We start from the raw sequence: 21,550 nt of genomic DNA, 5'->3' as shown, positions 1-21,550 counted from the left end.
TGCCCTTTTTATGAAAAGGACCAAATCCACATCAGACCTGGACGGCCCAGAGGTCAATGGAACAGCCAACCGTGAAGAGAAGTTTTTAGTCCCACCTCTTTTAATTCGCCCAGAGCTGGGTGACCTCACCAGGAAGAACTGGACCTACCTGACTAATGAGGTTAATAAGTTATGGTTTTATGCTGGTTTTAAATGTGCAGTATTTTATGATATGTCAGACATCTTCTTTTTTTTTTTTTTACAAAGTCTAGTGAGATAAAAGCTGGATTTATTTCTTTACACTAATGAAAAGTTTAGTATGTAAATTATATATTAAATTGTCATAGTTTCTGTCCCCCCCCCCCCCCCCCCTTAGTTCTCCTCAGACTTAAGGCTAATAAAATGTGAACTGATTATCATTCTGTACTGTTTCTCTTGTTCTAATCTCAGACCCCAGAAGTCGGGGATACCTGTAAAACCTGGGATGGTCCGAGCGGCTCCTGCAGCAGCTTAGTAGGGTCAGAGCTGGATCTGGAGTCTGTCCAGAGGAGCTACACTGCTCCTGACCGCACCGGCATTCGGATCTACTACAGCCCTCCCGCCGTACGGCGCATGGAGCACCGAAGAAGGAACCAGGAGGTCAGAGAGCCTCAGCAGGCCCTGAACGGGAGATCTTTCCTGGGATTGAGTGGCTCAGGCGCAGACGTAGCTGCGGTGGAAACCCTGGAGGTTCAGCAACAACAACCCTCATCTTCCTTTTCATCTTCGTATGAGCAGTGGCTGAGTTCACTGTCCAAGCAGCACAGGGAGCTGCTGGAGAGCAGAAGCGGCTGCTTCACCAGTACGATCCCCAGTGTCGTCAACAACGGCGTCAGTGGCTCAGCCAGCAGTGTGGTTGACGGGATGACATCTTCGTCAGCTTTCCACGGCCTGGAGATCGGAGAGATTTCAGCTAACTTGAGTGACGACATGAAGGAGATGACCAACTGTGTCCGCCAGGCCATCCGCTCCTCCTCTCTGGAGAGGAAGTCCAGCAAGGAACCAGGAAGTCAAGTATGTTGATTTTTAAAAATGAAATGTATGATTTTACCGTCCAACAACCACAGAATCATCTCCTTTAGCTGTTACAATCGAACTTAACTGCATTTTCTCCTTTTCTGAACACACTAAACATTCTCCATCCTTCTCTCATCCATTACATCCATTTCTTCCACCCAGGTTGTCGGCATGTCCACCAGGTCCACGCAGACCGCTGCCCAGTACGTTAGCATCGGGCTTCAAACCGACAACCTTCCCAGCAGCAGGGGGGCAGGTTTACACTCCAAAGCCTGGTCTCCCCGTCCCTCATCAACCACCACCTCTTCTTTAGCGTCGGCCCGAACTCGGCAGATATCAACATCACTGGATAAAGTTCACAGCCGCATCGAGAGGCCATGCTGTTCACCAAAATACGGATCACCGAAACTACAACGCAGAGTGTCTTCTGGTATTTTGATTTCTAATAATTTTCTGTGACTTTAAAGTCGGCTTCATTAATGTGCTTCATCAGTTTTCAATGTATATGTTTTGAGAGGATTGAACTGTTCTTCCTGTAGGTTCCACCTCCAGATTGGATGGGACTTCCTCCTCCAGGGACCGCAGCCTGTGGAGCCTCCAGCAGAGACCCATTAGTGGAGGTGGAGGTTCAGCCTGGGCTCGCTCCACCACCACCAGGGACAGCCCCGTCCTGAACGGCCTCACCGACGGCCTCTCCAGCCTCTTCAGCGTGGTGGAACACTCTGGAAGCACTGAGTCACTCTGGAGGGGTGACGGAGGTAAGATACTGTATTTAACCAGTAAGTGTTTATTGAAAATAAACCTTTTCATGGAAGATATTTTGATATGTCAAAGAAGAAGAAGCACAGGTGTAAAAAAATAAAATGAATGATGGCTGAATTCCATTCAGCTGCTTCAGTTTCAAGGTCCTGGTTGTGCGTGCTGCCTCACTGAGACATGTAAATACGACGGAATGTCAATATCAGGAAATTGTTGAATCTATTACAACAGGCCAAACCCTCATCCAAATACATTCAATTTACAATATATTATAAAACAGATCAAATCCTTACTTTATAAGGAAGTGGAAACAGCAAATGTTTTGCATTTTTGCTTGATTAATGACAATAATTACTGAAATTATGAAACTTTTACTGGACAGTTACACTAGAAATCTGTGATGTTTTTGATTAATATGAAAGACTCCAAACAAAGAAAGAGGCATATTTGCTGTTTCAAGCTTACATCAGTTACTGAAGGTCTCCAGGATTTTTAATATTAAAGTTCTGAATAAAAGTATCACCGAACCACCAAACTCCAATCAATTATTCTTTGGTCATTCTGTCATCAATAGTTTGTGGAAATCATTATGATACAAGTCTTGATCCCTGTTTACCATTAGGAGCCAGCCAGGGTGCCAGTCCAGCACGGCACCCTCCTGCCGCAGGAAAACCCTCCGTCGGGGCGGTCTGTGGACCCGAGTCGGGCTCCCAGCGGTACGGAGGCCTGGTCCAAGAGTTCTTCAAGAATGTCTGCAGCAGCCGTAGCCAGGGAGGTGTCACCCTGCCTGGAGAGAGGGGGGCGTTCAGCAGCGTCGATGAGCCAAAGCCAGAATGTGTGCCGGCTGGGGTCGGAGGGCTCGGAGCCTTGGCTGGATTGGGCGGAAGCAACGACAACGTGACCAGGATTGTTAATAAGAGGTTTATGAGACAGACAGCCGGAGAGGAGATGGTCAGTATCATGGGAGGAGGGAAGGAAACGACGGGCAACGCCGGGGCTGCAGGATCTGGGACGGAGGTGAAGACTTGAGAAATACAGTTTTGTTTTAAACTTAAAGGACCATACCAGTGATTTTGCTTGTTTTAGTCCAATTACTTAAAATAACAGACTTTACACAGCTCAACAATTGCAAACCATTGTTTTATAAATTGGAATGTATTTTTTCTACTGTCCTCATTGGGTTTTTTTGGACGTATGCTATACAATTTGAGATTCAATGTACATCCTACCACTCCAGGCAGCATTAGTTTCCATTTATTATGTGTTTATTATGTGCGATATGAATCAATTAGCAGATTCTTACTTTTGAGTCTTGCTGTAGTTGTGTAATCCATCACTTTGAACATCATGTCTGTCAATGGTGCATTATCATTGACTGGTATTGCAGTTTAACTGATTTAAAGTCTGCATTGCATTATGTGTAACAGTAATTGAATGTTTACACAGATAAACGCATCATTGATAAATTTCAATAGCTGCTCTCTCACAGCACATCACACTAGTCTGCTGTTTGCTCACCTTTTTCAGCTAGATTTGCTTCTATTATTATTTCTCCTGCTGGCACGCTTAATGTCAATGTCCCAATTTGAGTCATAAACATCAAATATTTGTTTAAAATAATCATAAGAAGAATGATGGGCAACAACTGGATTGGAAAACTACAAATTTGAATCCTTCAACTTGATAATTTTATCAGCTAACTGTCAGCATTAACTGGCCCAGACTCTCAGACGTCAGGCCCAAATCCTATTCATAAGCGGCCCAACGATCATAGTGTGTATCCCAGACTTGAGCAAGTTTCAACCACCTGCTAAAAAATGTCATCATATTCAAATGAATGGAAACCAACGGCTGCCTGGAATGGTAGGAAATACAAGCACTGCATCTGAAAAACACATGATTTGAAGTTATAAGCCAAACTTGCCCTGGTGTAGTCCTTGAACTTCATCAAAATATGAAAAAAAATATTCATGAATGATATTAAAAACGTTCATACCGGCATGTTTGGGTAAATAAGATGTCTTTCTCTTTCCCAGGATGCACCCTGTGACTGCGCCGCCCAGTCTTCCTGCATCGCCCGACCATCAAGAGCAGCCACTCGCCATTCACTCAGCCAGTGCAAACACCGCCCACAAGAGTCTCCGGCAGCGACCGAGGAGAAGGGAGACACCTGCAACGAGTGACGACACTTCTACTGCCACATGCAGCACGCACACACACACACACACACACACACACACACACACATTAAGCAATACTGATTCTTCACAAACACTGCATACCACTGCCATGGCAACACACTTTCTCACATCACCAGATGTACATACACACCTACACGCTGCCACACAGGCCCACTGCCAAACATAACACACACTGCTAACACGCTGCACAGACTGCCCCACAAACCCACTGCCACATACACACATTCACAGAAACACACACACACACACACACACACACACACACACACACAGAACCTGGGCAATATCACACCTGTCATGGACTGTACCATTCAGGTGCCAAGGACAAGGAGGACAGAAACTCCAACCAAGCAACAGACTCAACCATCACAAAACTACCAGCAGGACAGAAAACATAGACACACATACACACACACACACACACACACACACACACACACACACACACACATAGTCTTACACAGTTAACTACACACGAACACATCTACGAACTCAAGACAGTCTAACAAGTAAAACCATGATGTCAGGACTGGACCTACTAAACCCCTCCCCCTCATTTAAACAGTATAACAGGTACTACAAATGGTCAATTTTTGACTTGAAAATCCACCTTAATGACGCCATCTTGCCACCATGCAGTGGGACCAGCAGTTATGTTGGCTTTACAGACAAGCAAGGAGAAAGTAAGGATGCGGTCCCAGTTTGAATATCCATTGAAAATGCATGTGTGACTTTGGGAGCTATGAAACCAGAGAGGAGACATCCATCACAGCTGAAAAGATCTTTTATGTCCCGCTAGCAAGTCAGAAACGTAATCTGGTGGAAAGCTTCAATGATTTCTCCAGAGACGATTTCTCCAAATGACATCTCCGAACCTCGTCATATACACACATGCTGTGCCGGGAAATGCAGTCATGCTCTTTTGATTGATTAGCACAATAACATTCCAGCGAGTGTCTCCACATCTTGATGACACATCTGCTTCAGTTGCAAACTAGTGTTCGATGCGCCTCCTATCAGATAACAGAAGGAGGAACTCAAGGACTACTGAACTACATATTCCAGCATGACCAGACTTGGACTCCATTGATGGATGCTTGGACTTGTCAACTTTCTCAGAGTGGACCTCCTACCATTGTTCGCTATTGGCTTTGTTGTCTAGTAGCAAACCTTAAGAAAAGGCTGTCCAGGCTCGTGTAGTTGTAAGCAGTCCACTGTGTTCCCAGCAGGACTTTAGCTACAAATACGGGGACATTTTGTGGCATTGTAGCCATGTCTTAAACCTTGTAGACGTAAGAAAAACTACTTCAAAGTTGTTACCCTCCAGAGTCTGATTGGGATTTTTTTTTTATGTTTTGGTTTTAAAATATTACAGCAGGCAAAAAGTGCCTGTTTGTTACTCTTTTTTTTTTTTTAGATATTTCTTCACTGATGTCAAAATTCATCCTCAAACCAGGTTGATGATCTGATGAGGACGTGTGGTGTTCAGTCCCACAGCACACTGTCTTGAAACATTTCAGTTGCTTACACTGATTGGGGACCATTTGTGATCTGCAGATTTCACATGCCATTAGATAAAGCTGCACAGATAATCACTTTTTTTCACTTATTGTAACAACTTTTTCAAAGCGCCTCAATCGCTTGTTTGGGGTTATGTGACAGAAGCCCAAACCAACATGCAAAATTAATTACATCTATGTTCACTCTGTAGAAAAAGTACAGAAAATCAATTACGTTTCGAGTCACATGGGACTTTTGGAATCTGGTTTACATAAATTAGAAATATTATGATAATGATAACTTACAAAACATGATATTGACCTGATACTTATCTCTACCCTCAGTGTGCTAAACCACAATGTGTCCAAAGCCAACTCAAAAAGCTAACACTATTTTCTTTGGAGAAAACCGTACCATACACCAGAAACCGTCATTAGCTCCAGTCTTTGTCCAAGTAGATTTCAGTCAATGCATTCCTTTTATTTCATAAGTTTGAGAGTCTTTCCCAGATGTGTACGTGTGTTTGTACTGTATGTGCTTTCAGTTGTATAATTCTCTGCATTCTGGTGTAGCAGTGCAGCATTCCTCAGTCTAGTGAAGAGGAATGCTTGTAGTCTCACTCACAACTGTCTTTGTGTTTTAGTATTTATACACTGACGGTGTAGCTACTGTACAAACCCTACACACATTTTGAAAATGTAGCATTATAACAAAACCTTGGATCAAAAAATTGACAAACTAAGAGCTGTGACTGTCCATCTACAGCCAGAGTAGTAGAAGCACTGAAAGATTTCACATATTTTAAGAGATAAATTATGAAATATTTTATCCACGTAATGCGATACTTTGAAAACTTTAATTAGTCAAGCTGTTTCACTAAATAAAAAATGTCCATCATTTTTGATCTAAAGTGGCGGTCAATGATATAAAATGTCTTAATGGAGGATGTCTAAGAGAAACTTCTGGGAAATAAGTTGAAGACTGAAAAATAATGTTACATGGGGACTGACACCAATGCTGTCAAGAGTCTTAGTAGTGAACTGAAAACATAAAAACAACACTGTAAATTGAAAAGAAATATATTTGTAAGGGTTTTCATTCCATATTTTCTTTCTCCTATTCCTTTACCATGTCATTTCTCTTCCTAATCAATCAACTGATATTCAAAGTGCCTGTCAAACCGCCTATTAGTCAGCTCACACCAAAACTGGACTCCATATAAAAACACACAAAACAAACCCAGCAGGCCTTTTTTTTAAATGGGTAAGATTGTTTTTATGCACATATTGAGATCAGGCTGTACTGAAGCTACAATAAAGTACTGTACCACAGTGGAAGAAGAACAAAATGGTTTACAGGTATAGTAGGAAATAGTATATGTACTATATATTCACTTTTTTTTATACCAAGGGTTATTGTATTTCTGGAAAGTAAATTATTTTTGTTTAGTTTTGTTTATTTTATATGGATGTTTTTCTCTGATATATTAGCCGGTTCTTTCTACTCTTATATTTAGTTGTCATGGTGCTACTTAGGGTAAAGTCTGCTGTAACCTGGCTGCTTTCTAACAACCCATCTATCCATCCATCGGTCTCCTCCACTCTTTGTGTTTGAGCAGCAGTCTGAGAGCGTCTCTGTCTCTGCGCACCATTTAATGACTCAGCAGTTTAAAATAGGGCATTGCAGTAACAGCGCATGTATTTAAATAATACTTTAAGTAAAACCCACAGTCTAAAATGCTGCTGTCTGTCTCCACTCCAGCCCTCGCTGCTGGTAGAAAACCAACCGTCTGAAACCAGTCACCGCTTCAAAAACAACTGGCCTGATTGCCACAGGAATCGACTGTCTCATTTTTGACCATAATTATACAACAGGTAGTTTTAGCCAAGAGATCTGATTGGTTAAATTCCAGTGAAATCATATGACGACATTAATATGTCTCCAAGTTTCCAAAAAAGCACAGCTAATAAGGTTGAGTACACATCCGTTCCTCTCTACATAAACATGATGTTTTAAAGCTTTGTAGTTACGTCACACATCAGGAAACCACATCTGGTGGAGAATCAAGAGAATCAACTTGATGAAAGTACTAATTATGTATTTAACATAGTAGAAAAGGGGAAACGCCTAAACGTGAAGGAACATGAATGCACAGATAAGGAAGGACACCAGGACACAGTGAAAAGTATCAAACATTTGGACAGCAGCTGTATTCAGTTTTCATTCAAAGCAGTTATAAGTGATTTCAACAGTTTCAAAGTGAAATTTCTTCAAACATCATCCACCCCTTCTCTGTTTATACATACACTGGGTATATTTCCAACAGCTACAGTACCAGTCAAAATGTTACTTGAGCTCAGTTAGCCATTACACAGCTACATATGCTAACATTTTAAAACAAAGATTTTTAGTGAACTGTTCCTTTCATTTCATCAAAACTCAATTCAGATATACATCAATGACCACATCCAATCTTCTCATTTCAGTATACCAACAATAAACTTGGTAGAATGAACTTTAAACTTTGTAAAATTAGCTAAACACTTCACTACAGGCATCCATGTTTCTTATAGCCAAGAGGTTAAAAGAATCAGGAAAGGTAATGACACATTCCCCACTTTAGACCAATAATAGCCACAAATGCTAGCTCCTTATGTTTGTGCACAAATTCTAGTTCATTCTGCATGTTAGGTGATAGCTGACTACTGTAGCTAGCCAACATGTTATTATCATCACTCAGAATAGTTCAGAAACATTAGTCATGCCACAGTAATCAAAAACAACTCAATTAATGATGTATTTGGTTTCACTGAACACAGACACACATTTAATTTCATCCATTATGGCTGCCAGCTGCCAAAAAATCAGAAATACAAATATCAGCATACAAAAAGAGTACAGACTGAAACAGCCAGAGCTGACTGCAGACTAGCAGCAGTCCTGTCTGCTGTATCCACAGTCTTATAATGACTCAGTCGTTCCACCGTCTCTCCCACCACACACCAGGATGAACGGTCTGAAATCACAAAGAAACCTTTGTCATACACTAATATTTGATTTGGCACCATTTCTGATTTTTGAATACACTGCAAAATTACAGAATCTGTCGATTTTTCAGGATAAACTCTACATTATTGTAGAGAATTTGACATTGATTTCTTCATTTACTAAAAATATTGTGTCATGTCAATCATTCACAGTTTCAGTACAAAAATCATGACATATTTTGTGATTTTAATGTAGGTATTTTCAAAAGTTCCTGATGTTGCTCACAGACATGAAACAAAAACTCTTGATTGCTTTTACCAGGTTCTGTTCTACCTCTTTACATGATTGATACAGTTTAAAATACGTCACAAAAAAACAGAACATACTACAAATACATCTGTATCGTAATTATGCATCTGAACATATCTGATGCAAGTAAACCAGTCCTGTTGTCTCATCAATGTAAAGGTCACTTTAGTGCCTTTCCTCTACAAAGATGTCTCGGTTTAAGTAAAACTTTTATTTATTGCAAATATTTGGCTACAGCTAAGTACATACTGTATGGTGACGCTAAATTCCAGATTAATTACATCTGGAGTAAAGATTAGATGTCTGTCTGTGTTAACATTCATCTTGTGGTTGCTCTATTACATACATTGTGATGGACAAATGTGTTGCAAGTCAATAAGGGATCTCAGTGTGAAGGTGACAGGACTACAGTATGCATTACAAATTAGTTTTGCTTTTCTATTTATCTCCAAATGGGTGAAGAATTTGGACCAAGGTTAAATTTTGTTTTGTTTTGTTTTATAACCAACCTGCACTTTGGCTTTCTGCTGATATTGTTAAATAAAGTTTAGGTATTTTACAAGATACAATATGAAGATTCTGGCACGTGTTGGGGTTGTTGATAAAGCGGTAACTGAGTTATGCTCATCCAATGTGTCCCATATTCATACTGTCACTGTTGTTCTGATGATGTATTCATGTCTGTAACTGATTTGAACACACATATTGGATTTTTCTTATGACAAACACAAGTTGGGACATATCAGAGCTGGAAAAACATCTCACATCTCCTGCTGATACTTACTGCAACCTGGATGGTTTTTTCTTGCATTTACAGTAAAAACCTGCAATGACGCCATTAGCATAAGACTCGAATCGTTCTCCGACTCTGATGTCATTGGTCAGCCTCTCCAGCCTTTACACCTGCCAGCCAGGTGTCACATATGCTCCACCCCCTCAGGTTATAAGTACTAGGCATTGCAGCCAATGACAAAACAGTTTTACAGGTCACACAGCATCACCAGCCAATGGCTGATGAGTTCTTACAGGTCGCATGGCACAAACCATGAGTCTCATTTTTCCCTGTGTGTCTGTAAGCCTGTTAGGAAAGCAACATAAATCTGTCTAGTCTTTTGAACTATTAACATGTTTTCATGCCATTCATATGATTATTACACCCTGGCAATATGTACATGAATTCCTAGCTGTTCATAATGTTAGCTAAACTATTACCTAGAGACTGCCTGTATATTCGCTTTATATAACCTACTCTTGTCTTTTTTTAAAACGCTTGATTCTTGAATAAAAGGAGAATGCAATGAAAGCAAAATAAAATGAGTACATGGTAAGGAAATGTGTCCTCTTGTATTGCAGCTTGAAAAGAAGGGAGAGGTTTGCACTCTTTCTGTCCTTTTATTTATTTGAGAAAAGCTGAATGTCAACAGCTGATCTGAAGCAGGTCGCTGTGGAAGTATGTAGCTCTCTCCCTTTATAGACCACACTTGAGCATTTCTTCTGTAAATACGTGCATTTTAAAGCTAATGAAAAAGAAAACAGCTGCAAAGGTTTAAGGAGTAAGATGGGAAAATTTGATCCAAGTGGATTTTTAAAGAGGGTGGGGATTTTTGTTTTTCCAACCAATGTAGCTTGTAAAACAAGATATTATAACTGCCTCCTGTTTGTCATAGAATTCACAAATAAATATTTGTTGGAATTTCACAGTTTCTTCATGCTACTCCTTTCTTTTCCTTCCCTTTTCCCCCGTGTCCCCCCCTGTCTTTCTTTAACATAGAAAATAAAGCTTTTTTTTGATCTGCCACCTCTAAGATTTGGTATAGACAACTAAACCTTCTTGTGTAAGGTTTGGGAAATGTTGTGGTTGGTGACTGTTGGTAGGAGATGGGGTGTGAACCACAGTTACTGGTGTTGGATACTTAATACATCCAATAACGCACCCCAATCTCCTTTAGGGAGGAGATTGGGGTGCGATTTTTTGGCTGTCCCACATAAAAGTTGACAATCATGAGAGAAACTTGGTGAAAATGTTGAGTATCCATAGTCCTTGTCCACTGTGAGATGAAAAATTGCAGCAGTGTCAGAATTTTGGGACCGATTTTTCATGAACCACCTCTACAATCCCACCAATTGGAATAACATAAAATTAAAACACTTGCAAGTGCCATTTTTTTACAAAAGTTATGAACCGCAGCCACCGAGCAGTATAACAAAATCATGCTACTTACAGCTTTTGGATCCGAGCTACTGTATGTTAGCTGAACACTTAAATTGATCAAACATACTGAAGGTCATTTTAAACATTTGAACAAATAACTAATTTTTTTTTTTTTTTGGTGAGGACAATCTCCACTTTACTGGTCACAGGGGCCGTCAATCTAATGCTGTGGATTTTTGTATTCTTTTGTCGGTCTCAGCTTTGTCTTTGTTTTGGCTTTTTGTGGATATTAACTTAATTTTTTCCTACCTAATACTTTTGCTACCTGACATAAATTTACATTAAATTACATTAGAGGACAGGACCTTAGCAGTAGAGGAAATGCAGAGGAGACAAAGAAGACTGCAAGCTGATGTAAACAATGTAGGTTTTTAGAGGTACAGTAGGAAATACATTCAAAAAGTTTCTAATGTCCTAGGAAGGGAAACTTTTGGATGGAAATTTTGTTAATTTTTGGCGAGGAAAACAAACATTGTTTTGTTTCCATTGTTTTTTCACATGGTAACTTTAAATCTTGTTCTAGTCCATACACTAGACTGCATTTCCAATAGCTTTTTTTTACAAACCATACCATAATGTTCAGAAATTTAATTTGGGTCTTGTCTACAGTCATCTTGACTTTCTCAGCCATAACTGCCCAGAAATGTTAATGCTGACATGAATCTGGTCAAACAGATGGGAATACAATAATGCTATTAACATTCCTCTGTTGTGAAAGTGCTTATTATCTCTGAAAATACAGGAGAGCTTAAGAAGTGTGCTAACCCATTAGGTGGAGTGGACAGATGGTGTTTTGTTGAGACTCAGCATTTGGAAAACACACAATATGAAAGCTAGAATTATAAAGGAAAAGTATTGAGGCTGCAGTTAACTCCCTGTTTCATGTAAAACAGCCAAAGCTGCTCAGTATTTGATTATCGTTATCTGTGAAGCTGTATTCATTTTATCCTTTTGTTTCTCTTGAATCCACATATGGCTCCATGTGGCAACAACACTGGTGCATTTTGCATATCTGAGTAGGAAGGTAGAGAAGAAGTAGAAGTGAAATTTGATTGAGAGAAAGGGCAGAGAAAATGAAAAAGTGAAGATGAACTGGAAAAAAAGATACTGAAGAAGAAGAAAAAATAGCTCCAAGGAAGGAAAAGAGAAAAACAGAACAAACAAAGATCCTCAAACTGAGTGAAACAATCCTGCAGAGAGTGTGAAACCTCAGGCGGTATCTGTTCTTTAGACAACAAATATAGAGGAAAGTGAAGGAAGATGGTCTCTCAACCTGCCTGCGGCTTTGCAGCAGGTGAGATGGGAAAAGAAAATGAATGGAAGAAGAGACGAATGGATGAAGAGTAGCACTTCCCTGCAGGAAATGAAGAAGACAAAGACGCTAGCAGCTCTGAGAGGTTGTAGGAAAATGTAAAATGGTGCAGGTAAACTGTTCACCATGTTCACCATCTTATTTTAGTGTCATAGCATTATAACATTTACTAACTAGCACTAAACACACACTGATTATGTCATTAGATCTGCAGGAAGGTTGGACAAACGAAAATCTGATGATGACGCTATAGCTAAGGAAAGTAAAAGAGCCACCAAAGTTGTTACAATTCACCCTAATGGGTGCGAAAATTTCTGTACCAAATTTCATGGCAATCTGTCCACTGTGTTACTGTACTTGACTTGTCAATGTTTGACACACATTATATCAGATACCACTATTTAAATGCTAATGAACGACATAGTGCTTCTCACCACTGCAGTCCAACATTTTTTCAGATTCAGTTTTGGGTAAAATCCTCCAGCAGACCTCTAATCATTTGAGCAAGGTGTGAGTAATATGACCATGAGTTTTAAGACTCATCACACAAGAAACCATGGTACAAAGATTTGTGACACCATTCGGGCAGATTTTACAACATAACAGCAAAACAAAATTGGTTCTCCATCCAGTTAATTGCAAGGTTGGAATAACTTTAACTAGCATGATGCTCACATGTCGGACTATGTGCTTGCTCCTGCTCCGGGACAACCCTGCATTTCTTTGCTGGAAGCCTCTGTGTTGGCAACACTACTGCACCAGCTCAGTGGTCCCATTGTGGTAAATGCTTCTTTGGCACAGCGCTTAAGTAGAGTTGAACAAAGTCTTATATTGCAGTCTCACATGGGGTTATATATGTGGAACTGAATCAGTCACGGTGCTTCAGATGGAATGGGACACTTTAGAGGGACGCACTTCAAATCCCCTTTGGTTCCACTTCCTTCCTACAACAATATCTGAGTTTCTCGTTAGTTTTAAGCATCTCACTTTATCAAAGCTGTTCCTGTGCTCCCTCACTTGAAATACTTGATGTTTTGTTCTCTCTCTTTCTCAGTCCCTCTTTACTATCGCTCCTTTCCTACAACCTCCATCTGTTGTCATCATTTGTGTCACTATTTGCCAAATTTTCATTTTCTGTTTCTCTCTCATGTTTCTCTTCTCACTCTTGGATTTATTCTACTTCTTTCCTTCGACCTCAACATGTCCTACTTATGAGAGTAACAAGGTGGATGCCAGCGGTCCTGATGAACAGTACAGATAGGAAGTGCCCTCACCATAGCAACATTTGAAAACAAAGGAACCACTTCCTGTTTTGACTGGACTAACACATCAGAGAAAGAGTGGTAGTGCTGGGTAGTTTGAGTATTTTGGTGACTGGTTCGTTTTAAGTATGTTTCCCAAAGTTAATTTGTTAGTTAGTTTGTTTTAAGATTAGATAACAGATGATTTTTCTTTTTTAATGAAAATTGATTTAATTCTTTTGATCTGTAATGTTATACATGTTTCATCTGTAAGCCTTAACCTACATAAATGAGTATTATATTGGATAAATGTGAAAATATGTTTTATTTTGTTACTTCATTGTTCAATATTGAAGTTTGTCTAAATGCTCAAAATGCGACTGCAAAATGTAGGATGCACTATTTAAAATCAGAGGCGCATTTGTTTGGTTGTTGTTTTTCTTCTTCTTCAGATTTTAAAGAAAATAAATTACTGCAAACTGTCCAATGTATAGCTTTAAAATCAATTTGATCAATTAATGTAGAGAAATGATTTTTCTTTCAGTATATTGAGTACTTACATGTGAAGGTTGATCTAAAGATGGTAAATGGTAAATTGACTGCACTTATATAGCGCCTTTCTAGTCTTCCAACTACTCAAAGTGCTTTTACACTACAAGTCACATTCACACATTCATGCACTGATGGCAGAGGCTGCCGTGCAAGGTGCCAACTTGCACATCAGTGGGAACTAATCATTCACACACACATTCACACTCTGATGGCAAAGCCATCAGGAGCAATTTGGGGTTCAGTATCTTGCCCAAGGACACTTCAACATGTGGACTGGAGGAGCCAGGAATCGAACTACCGATCTTCCAATTATTGGACGACCCACTCTACCTCTTGAGCCACAGCCAATCAAAGATCTTCTTTCAACAAATCAATTTCCAATTCTCAAACCGCATTTCTAGTGTCTACTCATCAAACTGACAAAACTACTCAATCAGGGCACATAAATATTTCAGTGCAGATTTACTTGTTCCTCGATTTACTGCTTCAGTTAATTCCATGGATTTTATTTAGCAGGCAATTTAATTGAGCTCAAATCCCACTGCAAGTGTCAAAGGTGTAAATTTGACTCTAGGGCTATTTGATTCACTGTTCATTCAGCCAGCTCAGGATGTGGGATTATCAGAGGTGGAAATACAAAAGAACATGGTGTGAACATACATGAAACTTTTACTTGTTATGTCTTTTCTAGGCTTCTGCCTTAAAGCCTAACTGCTTGAAGATAGAAGTTTTATTCCCAACAGAAGTGCTGAGGGCAGAATTAATGGATTTAAATCTCACAGTCAAGTTTCAGGCAAACTAATGACTGTATTTACCTGAAGTCTGTGAGTGCAGGACATCATACTAACCGCAGAATCAGCCCCAGGAGGTACAGAGATTAAAGATATAGATCTAAGGATCTTTATATAGCCGAGCCAACAGGGGTGCTAAAATCATGTCTAAAGCCCTCTGGTGAAATTATTGTAAAAGAGTCAAAATCGAGGTCAATGATAACTCTCCAGATTTATAGGTCTAATGGCTGCAGCATTGATATTTGAGTTAGTGGTGGCTGTAACTCATTGGTGGCAACTTGCAAACAAGCAGTGCCTGGATTATCATTGGAAGTAGCCCCTGACTTTAATGAGTGGGACTAACAGTGTCTCTACTCCATCATTTAAGTCAGAGGCTGCTTATGGTCAGTCATCATCGTCAACTTCAGAAACCCCAGTTTCTGAAAGTCCATCACTGGGACTCTCATGATTTGAACCTCTCTCACTCAAACAGGCAGTGGGGGATTCTCTCCTGAAGCCAGTCCAGGCTGGAACTCAGACAAAATTAGGAGTAGTCATAAATAGGGGATAATATGGATAAATGACCCACTCGACAACATCAGAACTAGTAGTGTCTGATTTATTTGGAATTGATTAACCTATATCATGGGGGTCTTCATAGCTTGCATCCTCACCACTGTCCCTCTCAGTGTCAAAACATTCACCTCTGGAGAGCATAATGGGAGCTCTCTCTCTCCTTAAGCCAATCTCCTGAGCTGGATTTGACTAGTCTTAACAGCCTCTTGCAGGGTCATCACCTTCATAGATGGAACTGTTGGTGTCTGACAACTCATCACTTGGGTCAGTAATGGGCTCCATGTCCTCTACAATGTAAATGAGAGAATCACCAGAATCATTGGACTCCATGGTGTCCATGTAGTCTGCCAGGTGAGCCACTGTAAAAAAAAAGTGTGTCTTAGGGCTTGAGAGGGACTCTCCTTCCAGCGTCCAGATGCAGCAACCATTTCCTCAATAGCATCCCTACCTTCTTTGAATCTCTTTACTGCATCTTCCAAATTTCTAGCTGTATCCAAATGGCTCCTTGAAATTTGGTGCTTCACACCTGTTGCCTCATTGTATTTGTTTGGTGAGTCAAGTCTCCATCCTGAATTGATGGAGCCCTGCTGCCTGCTGAAATATTGTCTGTTGTTCTTTCCGGCACTTAGCAGGTGGTCTGCTGGTTGACCGAGTAGCTGGCAAATAACTTTCATCCTGTGGTATTGACACTTTCCAGGGAATAGCTTGGTCCAAAATACAGGGATGCAATGACACATCCCAGTTCCCACATATCGATGGCTTCAGATATGGGGAGGCCAAAGGTCACCTCTGGAGCGCTGTATCCAGTAGCTTGCATGGCCATTCCAACCTTTACTTTGGACACGAGAAGAGCCAAACCAAAGTTGATCAGCTTCACCCTGAAGGGCTGATTTTTGTGGTTGGCAAGCATAATGTTGTCAGGTTTTAGGTCTGTATGAAGGGTGTCAGTATCTTTCAGGGCATGAAATGCCACAAGTAGCTGATGTGTGATAGGGCAAATTTCATTGAGAGTCAATGGCATCCACTCTCTCTCTTTCATCAGGTCCCAAACGCTCTCGTCCAGATTCTCCAAGGCGGGGTTAGAAAAATCTTGAAATTGTCCATGAGCCTCAGGTTTTTCTTTTCTGGATCAAGAGTCCTGATGGCATTTAGCATCTACACTTCTTGTCTCATTGCATGATCATCACTCTCTTTGTGGATCTTTAAATCAGCTGCCTTGGCAACCTTGCCAAAATGTCCTTATCCGTTAAAGTCCATCACCAAGTAGCAGGAGGACTTGCTGAAGAGAATATCCCACTTTTGTACCTTGAATGATGCAGGCACTTTCTCATCATGTTTTTCATGTGTGGTCTCTGACTTCCAAGTTGAGGATGAAGAAGACATTTTTGGTCAAATATTTCCAAATAATATCCAACATCAGATTCACTTTACTTCTCATTCTGCAGGTAACCAGACAGTAACTAAACAGATAGTATTTTGTCAAGGAGGACAAAATACTAACATTTCACTTGTTTATTTGGCTCACATCACAATACAGGCGTAGGTACACATGCCGTATGAATACGCTCAAACCATATTTTCCTGTCATTGAGTAACCTGGATAAGTTGTTGGGTCATTTGCCTGATAAGAAGAAGGAATTGTTGAACCTCATTTTGTCATTTCCTTCTTTGTTTTCAGACACTCCTTCGCCAACCCATCTCAGAACATGACATTGATGTGGGAGACGCTGAACCAATTTGCCAGAGATTTTTTACCATGTTTCTCAAGAAAAATGCACTCAGCTGGAGTCAGTTGGAACACAATACTGCAGAACCCTCATATTCAAGCTGGGCATCCCCATGTGTGTTAGTGAGAAAGCAAGATCAAACCTTTAGACAATACACAGATTTTGGCAAAGTAAATAATATCACAAAGTCAGACTCTTATTCACTTTCCCATATGGAGGATTGTGTGGATCAGGTGGGCACAGTGAAATTTGTAAGAAAGTCTGACCTTTTTGAAGGGTTACCAGCAGGTGCTGCCACCCAAACATGCTCAAGACATTGATGCATTCATAACACCCTCAGGCTTTAATTCCTACAAGGTTTGCAAAATGCTTCAGCTACCCTTCAGTGGTTGATGAATAAGTTAGTGGCGGGGTTAGAGGAATGCACGGTGTAATTAGATGATGTTGTCATCTATAGTGAGACTGGGGAAGAGCATGCACACTACATCAGAGCTCTGTTTGACCGTCTTGCATGGGCCAACCTCACTGCATAAATGTGAGTTTGCCCAGGGTACTGTCCCTTATTTGGGGAAGGTAGTTGGTCAGGGTCAGGTTCCCACCTCCCACTACTAAGAAAGAATCTGTGCATTTTCTAAGTATGATAGGGTATTACCATTCCTAGAAAGAAATTTCCCCATGGTAGTTGCACCTCTTACTAACCTGTTCAGGTCAAGTTTGACTGGTCCCCTCAGTGTCAATGTGCTTTTGAAAATGTAAAAAGTCTATTATCTGCTCCTGTCTTGGCAGCTCCCTGTCTTGGTGAACTATTCGAGTTACAGGCATATGCCAGCAGTTTGGGAGCTGGAGCTGTACTCTTCAGACTGGTACTGATGGTACTGATCACCCAATCAGTTTCTTTTCCAGGAAATTCAGCTCTTACCAGTTAAATTATTCCATTGTGGAGAAAGATGCCTTGCCTCTTATTTCAGCCTTGATACACTTTGAGGTCTATGTCCGCGGTGGATATAAAACCCCTTGTAGTCTATACTGACCGCAACCTCTTGACATTCTTACATTCTCTACAGAATCCAAATCAGCGTGTTATGCAGTGGTGTCTATTTCTTCAGCCATTTAACCTAGACATTCCTCATATAAAAGGGACTGGAAATGTCATGGCTGATGCTCTGTCTCGTGCACTGCTTCCTCAAAGGTCTGTCTTATATGGTGATTGTTCATTTGTTCTGTTAAACTGCTCCTCTCCTCCTCCTCCTCTTAATTTGCTTCCTCTGGGTACAAAAGTTGCTGAGTGGGAGTGGATAGGATGGGTGGCTTGAGGGCAAATGGATTTTTATGGTAACGGACTGAGGTTATTAAAATGTCTTTATTTTTTTTGAATGACATCATTTTTCTCTTGCATTTGAGGGAAACTTTCCTTTACTTCTACAACCATAACTTCACTCATCCACACACTTTACACCACTGATGCCTAACATTCCCATATTTCATAATGAGTTGTTATGCTTAGTTTAATAAATATCCTTTTCACTTTTCATTAGTGTGTGGACAGGTTTGTAACAGCAGTGATACATTGAGTTACTCTTGGTGAGTAGTGTTAGTGTCGGTGAGTTTTTGTTACACCCTATGCTCGCAAACAACATGAAACTCAAGCAAACATACAAAAAAGCTGTTTAGTTTTAACACAGATTTATTTAGCTTGAGTTTTAGCTTAGATTTATTACTGCTGTGGCTACATGTGTGTGTGTGTGTGTGTGTGTTTGCAGTCTAAACTTAAGACTACATAAATTAGGTCAGTATTACAGGAAACTTATCTCAGAGCAACCACTTAAGACCCAACCATATTCTTCTGCATGTCTGTCCATCTATGGGAATGGGTTGGTGGTTGAGATGAGGGCGCAAGCTGATTAAAGTAAAATATCCCTCATAAGAGTAAGCATGATCCTTTTTTGTTAATATTTCAGAAAGGTTTGAGTTGCTGTGATGATGTCACATCACTGGGTGGGCAAGGCAAAGAAATACTGCAAAAGTGCCCTCTAAGGTGCCCCCACAACATGATAAGTTGGTTTTATGTTTAGGCCTATCCAAAGCTGTATAACATGCTAAACAATATGCTAGATGAATAGTAGCTAGCTAGCTAGATATGTACTTAGCTATCACTATACTAAATATTTGGTACAAACTGGAAATTAACCTTTTGGTGTGGTAAAACCTTAAAAAAGAAATCAATTGAGTATTCTTTATTCCTAAATGCATTTACAACCCTTTATCTTAGATTAATTTGCACTTGTAGAGAGGGAGATTAACATTGGATTACCCTGTGATTACAGAATGCCAAAAAGAGACAGACAATTGACGACAATACAAAGGGATCTGCAAAATGCAGCTAGAGGCAGCAAGGGAGGAGATGAGTGAGATAAAAGTACATTTGCATTAGCCATCAGCAATTAGAGGGATGCCCAGTGGAACTTAAACCTTTGCCTAGGCATGTTAAAAAGTTTTAAAAATGTATCCTGTCATGAAATTTGGAAGCGCACCTTTTAAGTAACCCTGCAAACATACAAACAAACAGAGAGGAGTGAAAACAACTTCCTTGGTCAGGGTGAAAACATACCCTGATAGTGCAGTTCTAGTGCTGTATGTCATTGTCTTACCACCCCAAGGAACTGGAAATGCATAACAAATGCCAGAGCTTCCCAGTCTTTCAAGGATGTTTGCCAATTCTATGACACAGAGGAAGACAGTATTGTCACTGCATTGAAGATATTCCACTCTTCCTGTGCTATCCCTATCTTAATGACGTGGACACCATCTTCCCAAAGTGTTACATGGCCAGTGACAACTGCGTTAGACAAGTGCTCATTTTCCAAATTGAAGCTGATCAAGACCCAGCTTAGAAACAGACGCTCTCAGATCTTTTGCTGTCATCCACTGAGAGGGACGTCCCAACTGACCATAACGAGGTCATTAACATTTACAAATTTATGGCCAAATGAATTCTCCCTTTATTTCACCAATCTTGATTCTTGCTTCCCTGACGAGACGGCTCAAAACAGCTGATTCTCAAAATGTTAATATTTCCATGTTTTTACTACATATGTGGTTGAGAAATAAATATTTAAAACGTTACCCATTCCCTGTATTTTATTACAGCGATGTTTGCAAAATAAATGTTTAAAAATTGAATCCTTTTTTAAGACAGAGGTGATGTTTTCTTGATATTCTGAGTCACCCTATAAAATGTTAATCTTAATTGTTGCCTTTTTATCAAACATGCATCGCTGTTCTCTGCTGATCGGGGCCCAATGAATGTATCAGGTGCCCTTTAGATTTTTGCGCCCCTGCTCCTCAGACAGCCTGAGTCCGCCACTGCTTGGATCTGTATTAATTCCTTTTTTTTTTGTACTTCTACTGATAACAAGGATAAAAAGCAAAAGTCTTCAGTACTTGCAAGATATTGCTCTTTGTGTACAGTTGTTGACACTTTGGTCTTTAATGTCTTGAAATCTTAATCTAAGTTCTGCTAGTTATAAATTTTAACGTCTATAAAACTAATCGTGTGTGTGTGTGACATTTGGTTTAAGGAGGATTTTTCACTTCCTGCTCTTATCTGTTTACCTCAAAAGGCCAATCTCTCTCTCTCTCACATACACACACACACACACACACACACAGGAACACAGGTACAAACACAGGATACAGTCAATGAGGCTCCAGTAATTAAAACTGAGGAACTTGAGCTCTTCACTTGAGACTAACATACACACACACACACACACACACACACACACACACACACACACACACACACGCACACACACACACACACACACAAAGTCAAATGTTTCCAAAGAAATCTAGACCAAAAGGAAGGGAGTTACTTTCCTCTCCCAAAACACTCACCCTACCGTGACAGGTCACTATTAACTCAAATAAAAACACAAACATCTAGTCTTGTAACAAAGATAGGTCAAGTTACCATGGATATGCAGCAGTAAAGCAAAACACATCCAATGTCAACTATTGCTACAGCAGTAAGCAAAAGACTCCTGTCTGACCTTTCCTCCTGCTACTGCATGTCTCCTTTTTTTCTCCCAGATTATCACTATCAGATAAGAAACTACACATGTGAGCCATTAAAGGCAGTATTGATAGCGTAGGTTCAATACAGGGAGGTCAGTGAGTGCAAGAGGAGAGCGTTACTGGTGCTAGTAGCTATGCCTGTCAAGATTTTCATTCTAGTACAGAAAATATGCAGTTTACAGGAACAACGGCAGATTTTCAACCAAGAGTATGTTATAAATCTGTGGAAACAATCTCTCCTTGATAAGTTGTTGTTTGAGATGACTCATTTTCTAACTGAGTGCGTTACAT

At 40.2% G+C, this 21,550-nt stretch overlaps 1 protein-coding gene across 4 annotated transcripts in view; it reads left to right on the top strand.

Moving 5' to 3' along the window:
* Nucleotides 1-10,490, top strand: part of mtcl2 (microtubule crosslinking factor 2) — a 107,539-nt gene extending 97,049 nt beyond the window's left edge. For all 4 annotated transcript variants that reach the window (XM_067591634.1, XM_067591632.1, XM_067591635.1 and 1 more), the window contains 6 exons: nt 19-160; nt 430-1,032; nt 1,198-1,465; nt 1,575-1,793; nt 2,417-2,811; nt 3,831-10,490. In XM_067591634.1, coding sequence (XP_067447735.1) covers nt 19-160; nt 430-1,032; nt 1,198-1,465; nt 1,575-1,793; nt 2,417-2,811; nt 3,831-3,977 — 1,774 coding nt within the window. In that variant the 3' untranslated portion in view covers nt 3,978-10,490. The remainder of the gene's footprint in view (nt 1-18; nt 161-429; nt 1,033-1,197; nt 1,466-1,574; nt 1,794-2,416; nt 2,812-3,830) is intronic.
* Nucleotides 10,491-21,550: the final 11,060 nt, after the last annotated feature.

Source organism: Thunnus thynnus, chromosome 6, assembly GCF_963924715.1.
Source record: "Thunnus thynnus chromosome 6, fThuThy2.1, whole genome shotgun sequence".
NCBI classification, from domain to species: domain Eukaryota; kingdom Metazoa; phylum Chordata; class Actinopteri; order Scombriformes; family Scombridae; genus Thunnus; species Thunnus thynnus.
Note: the sequence above shows the minus strand (reverse complement) of the source record. Positions and strands in the feature narration are given on the sequence as shown.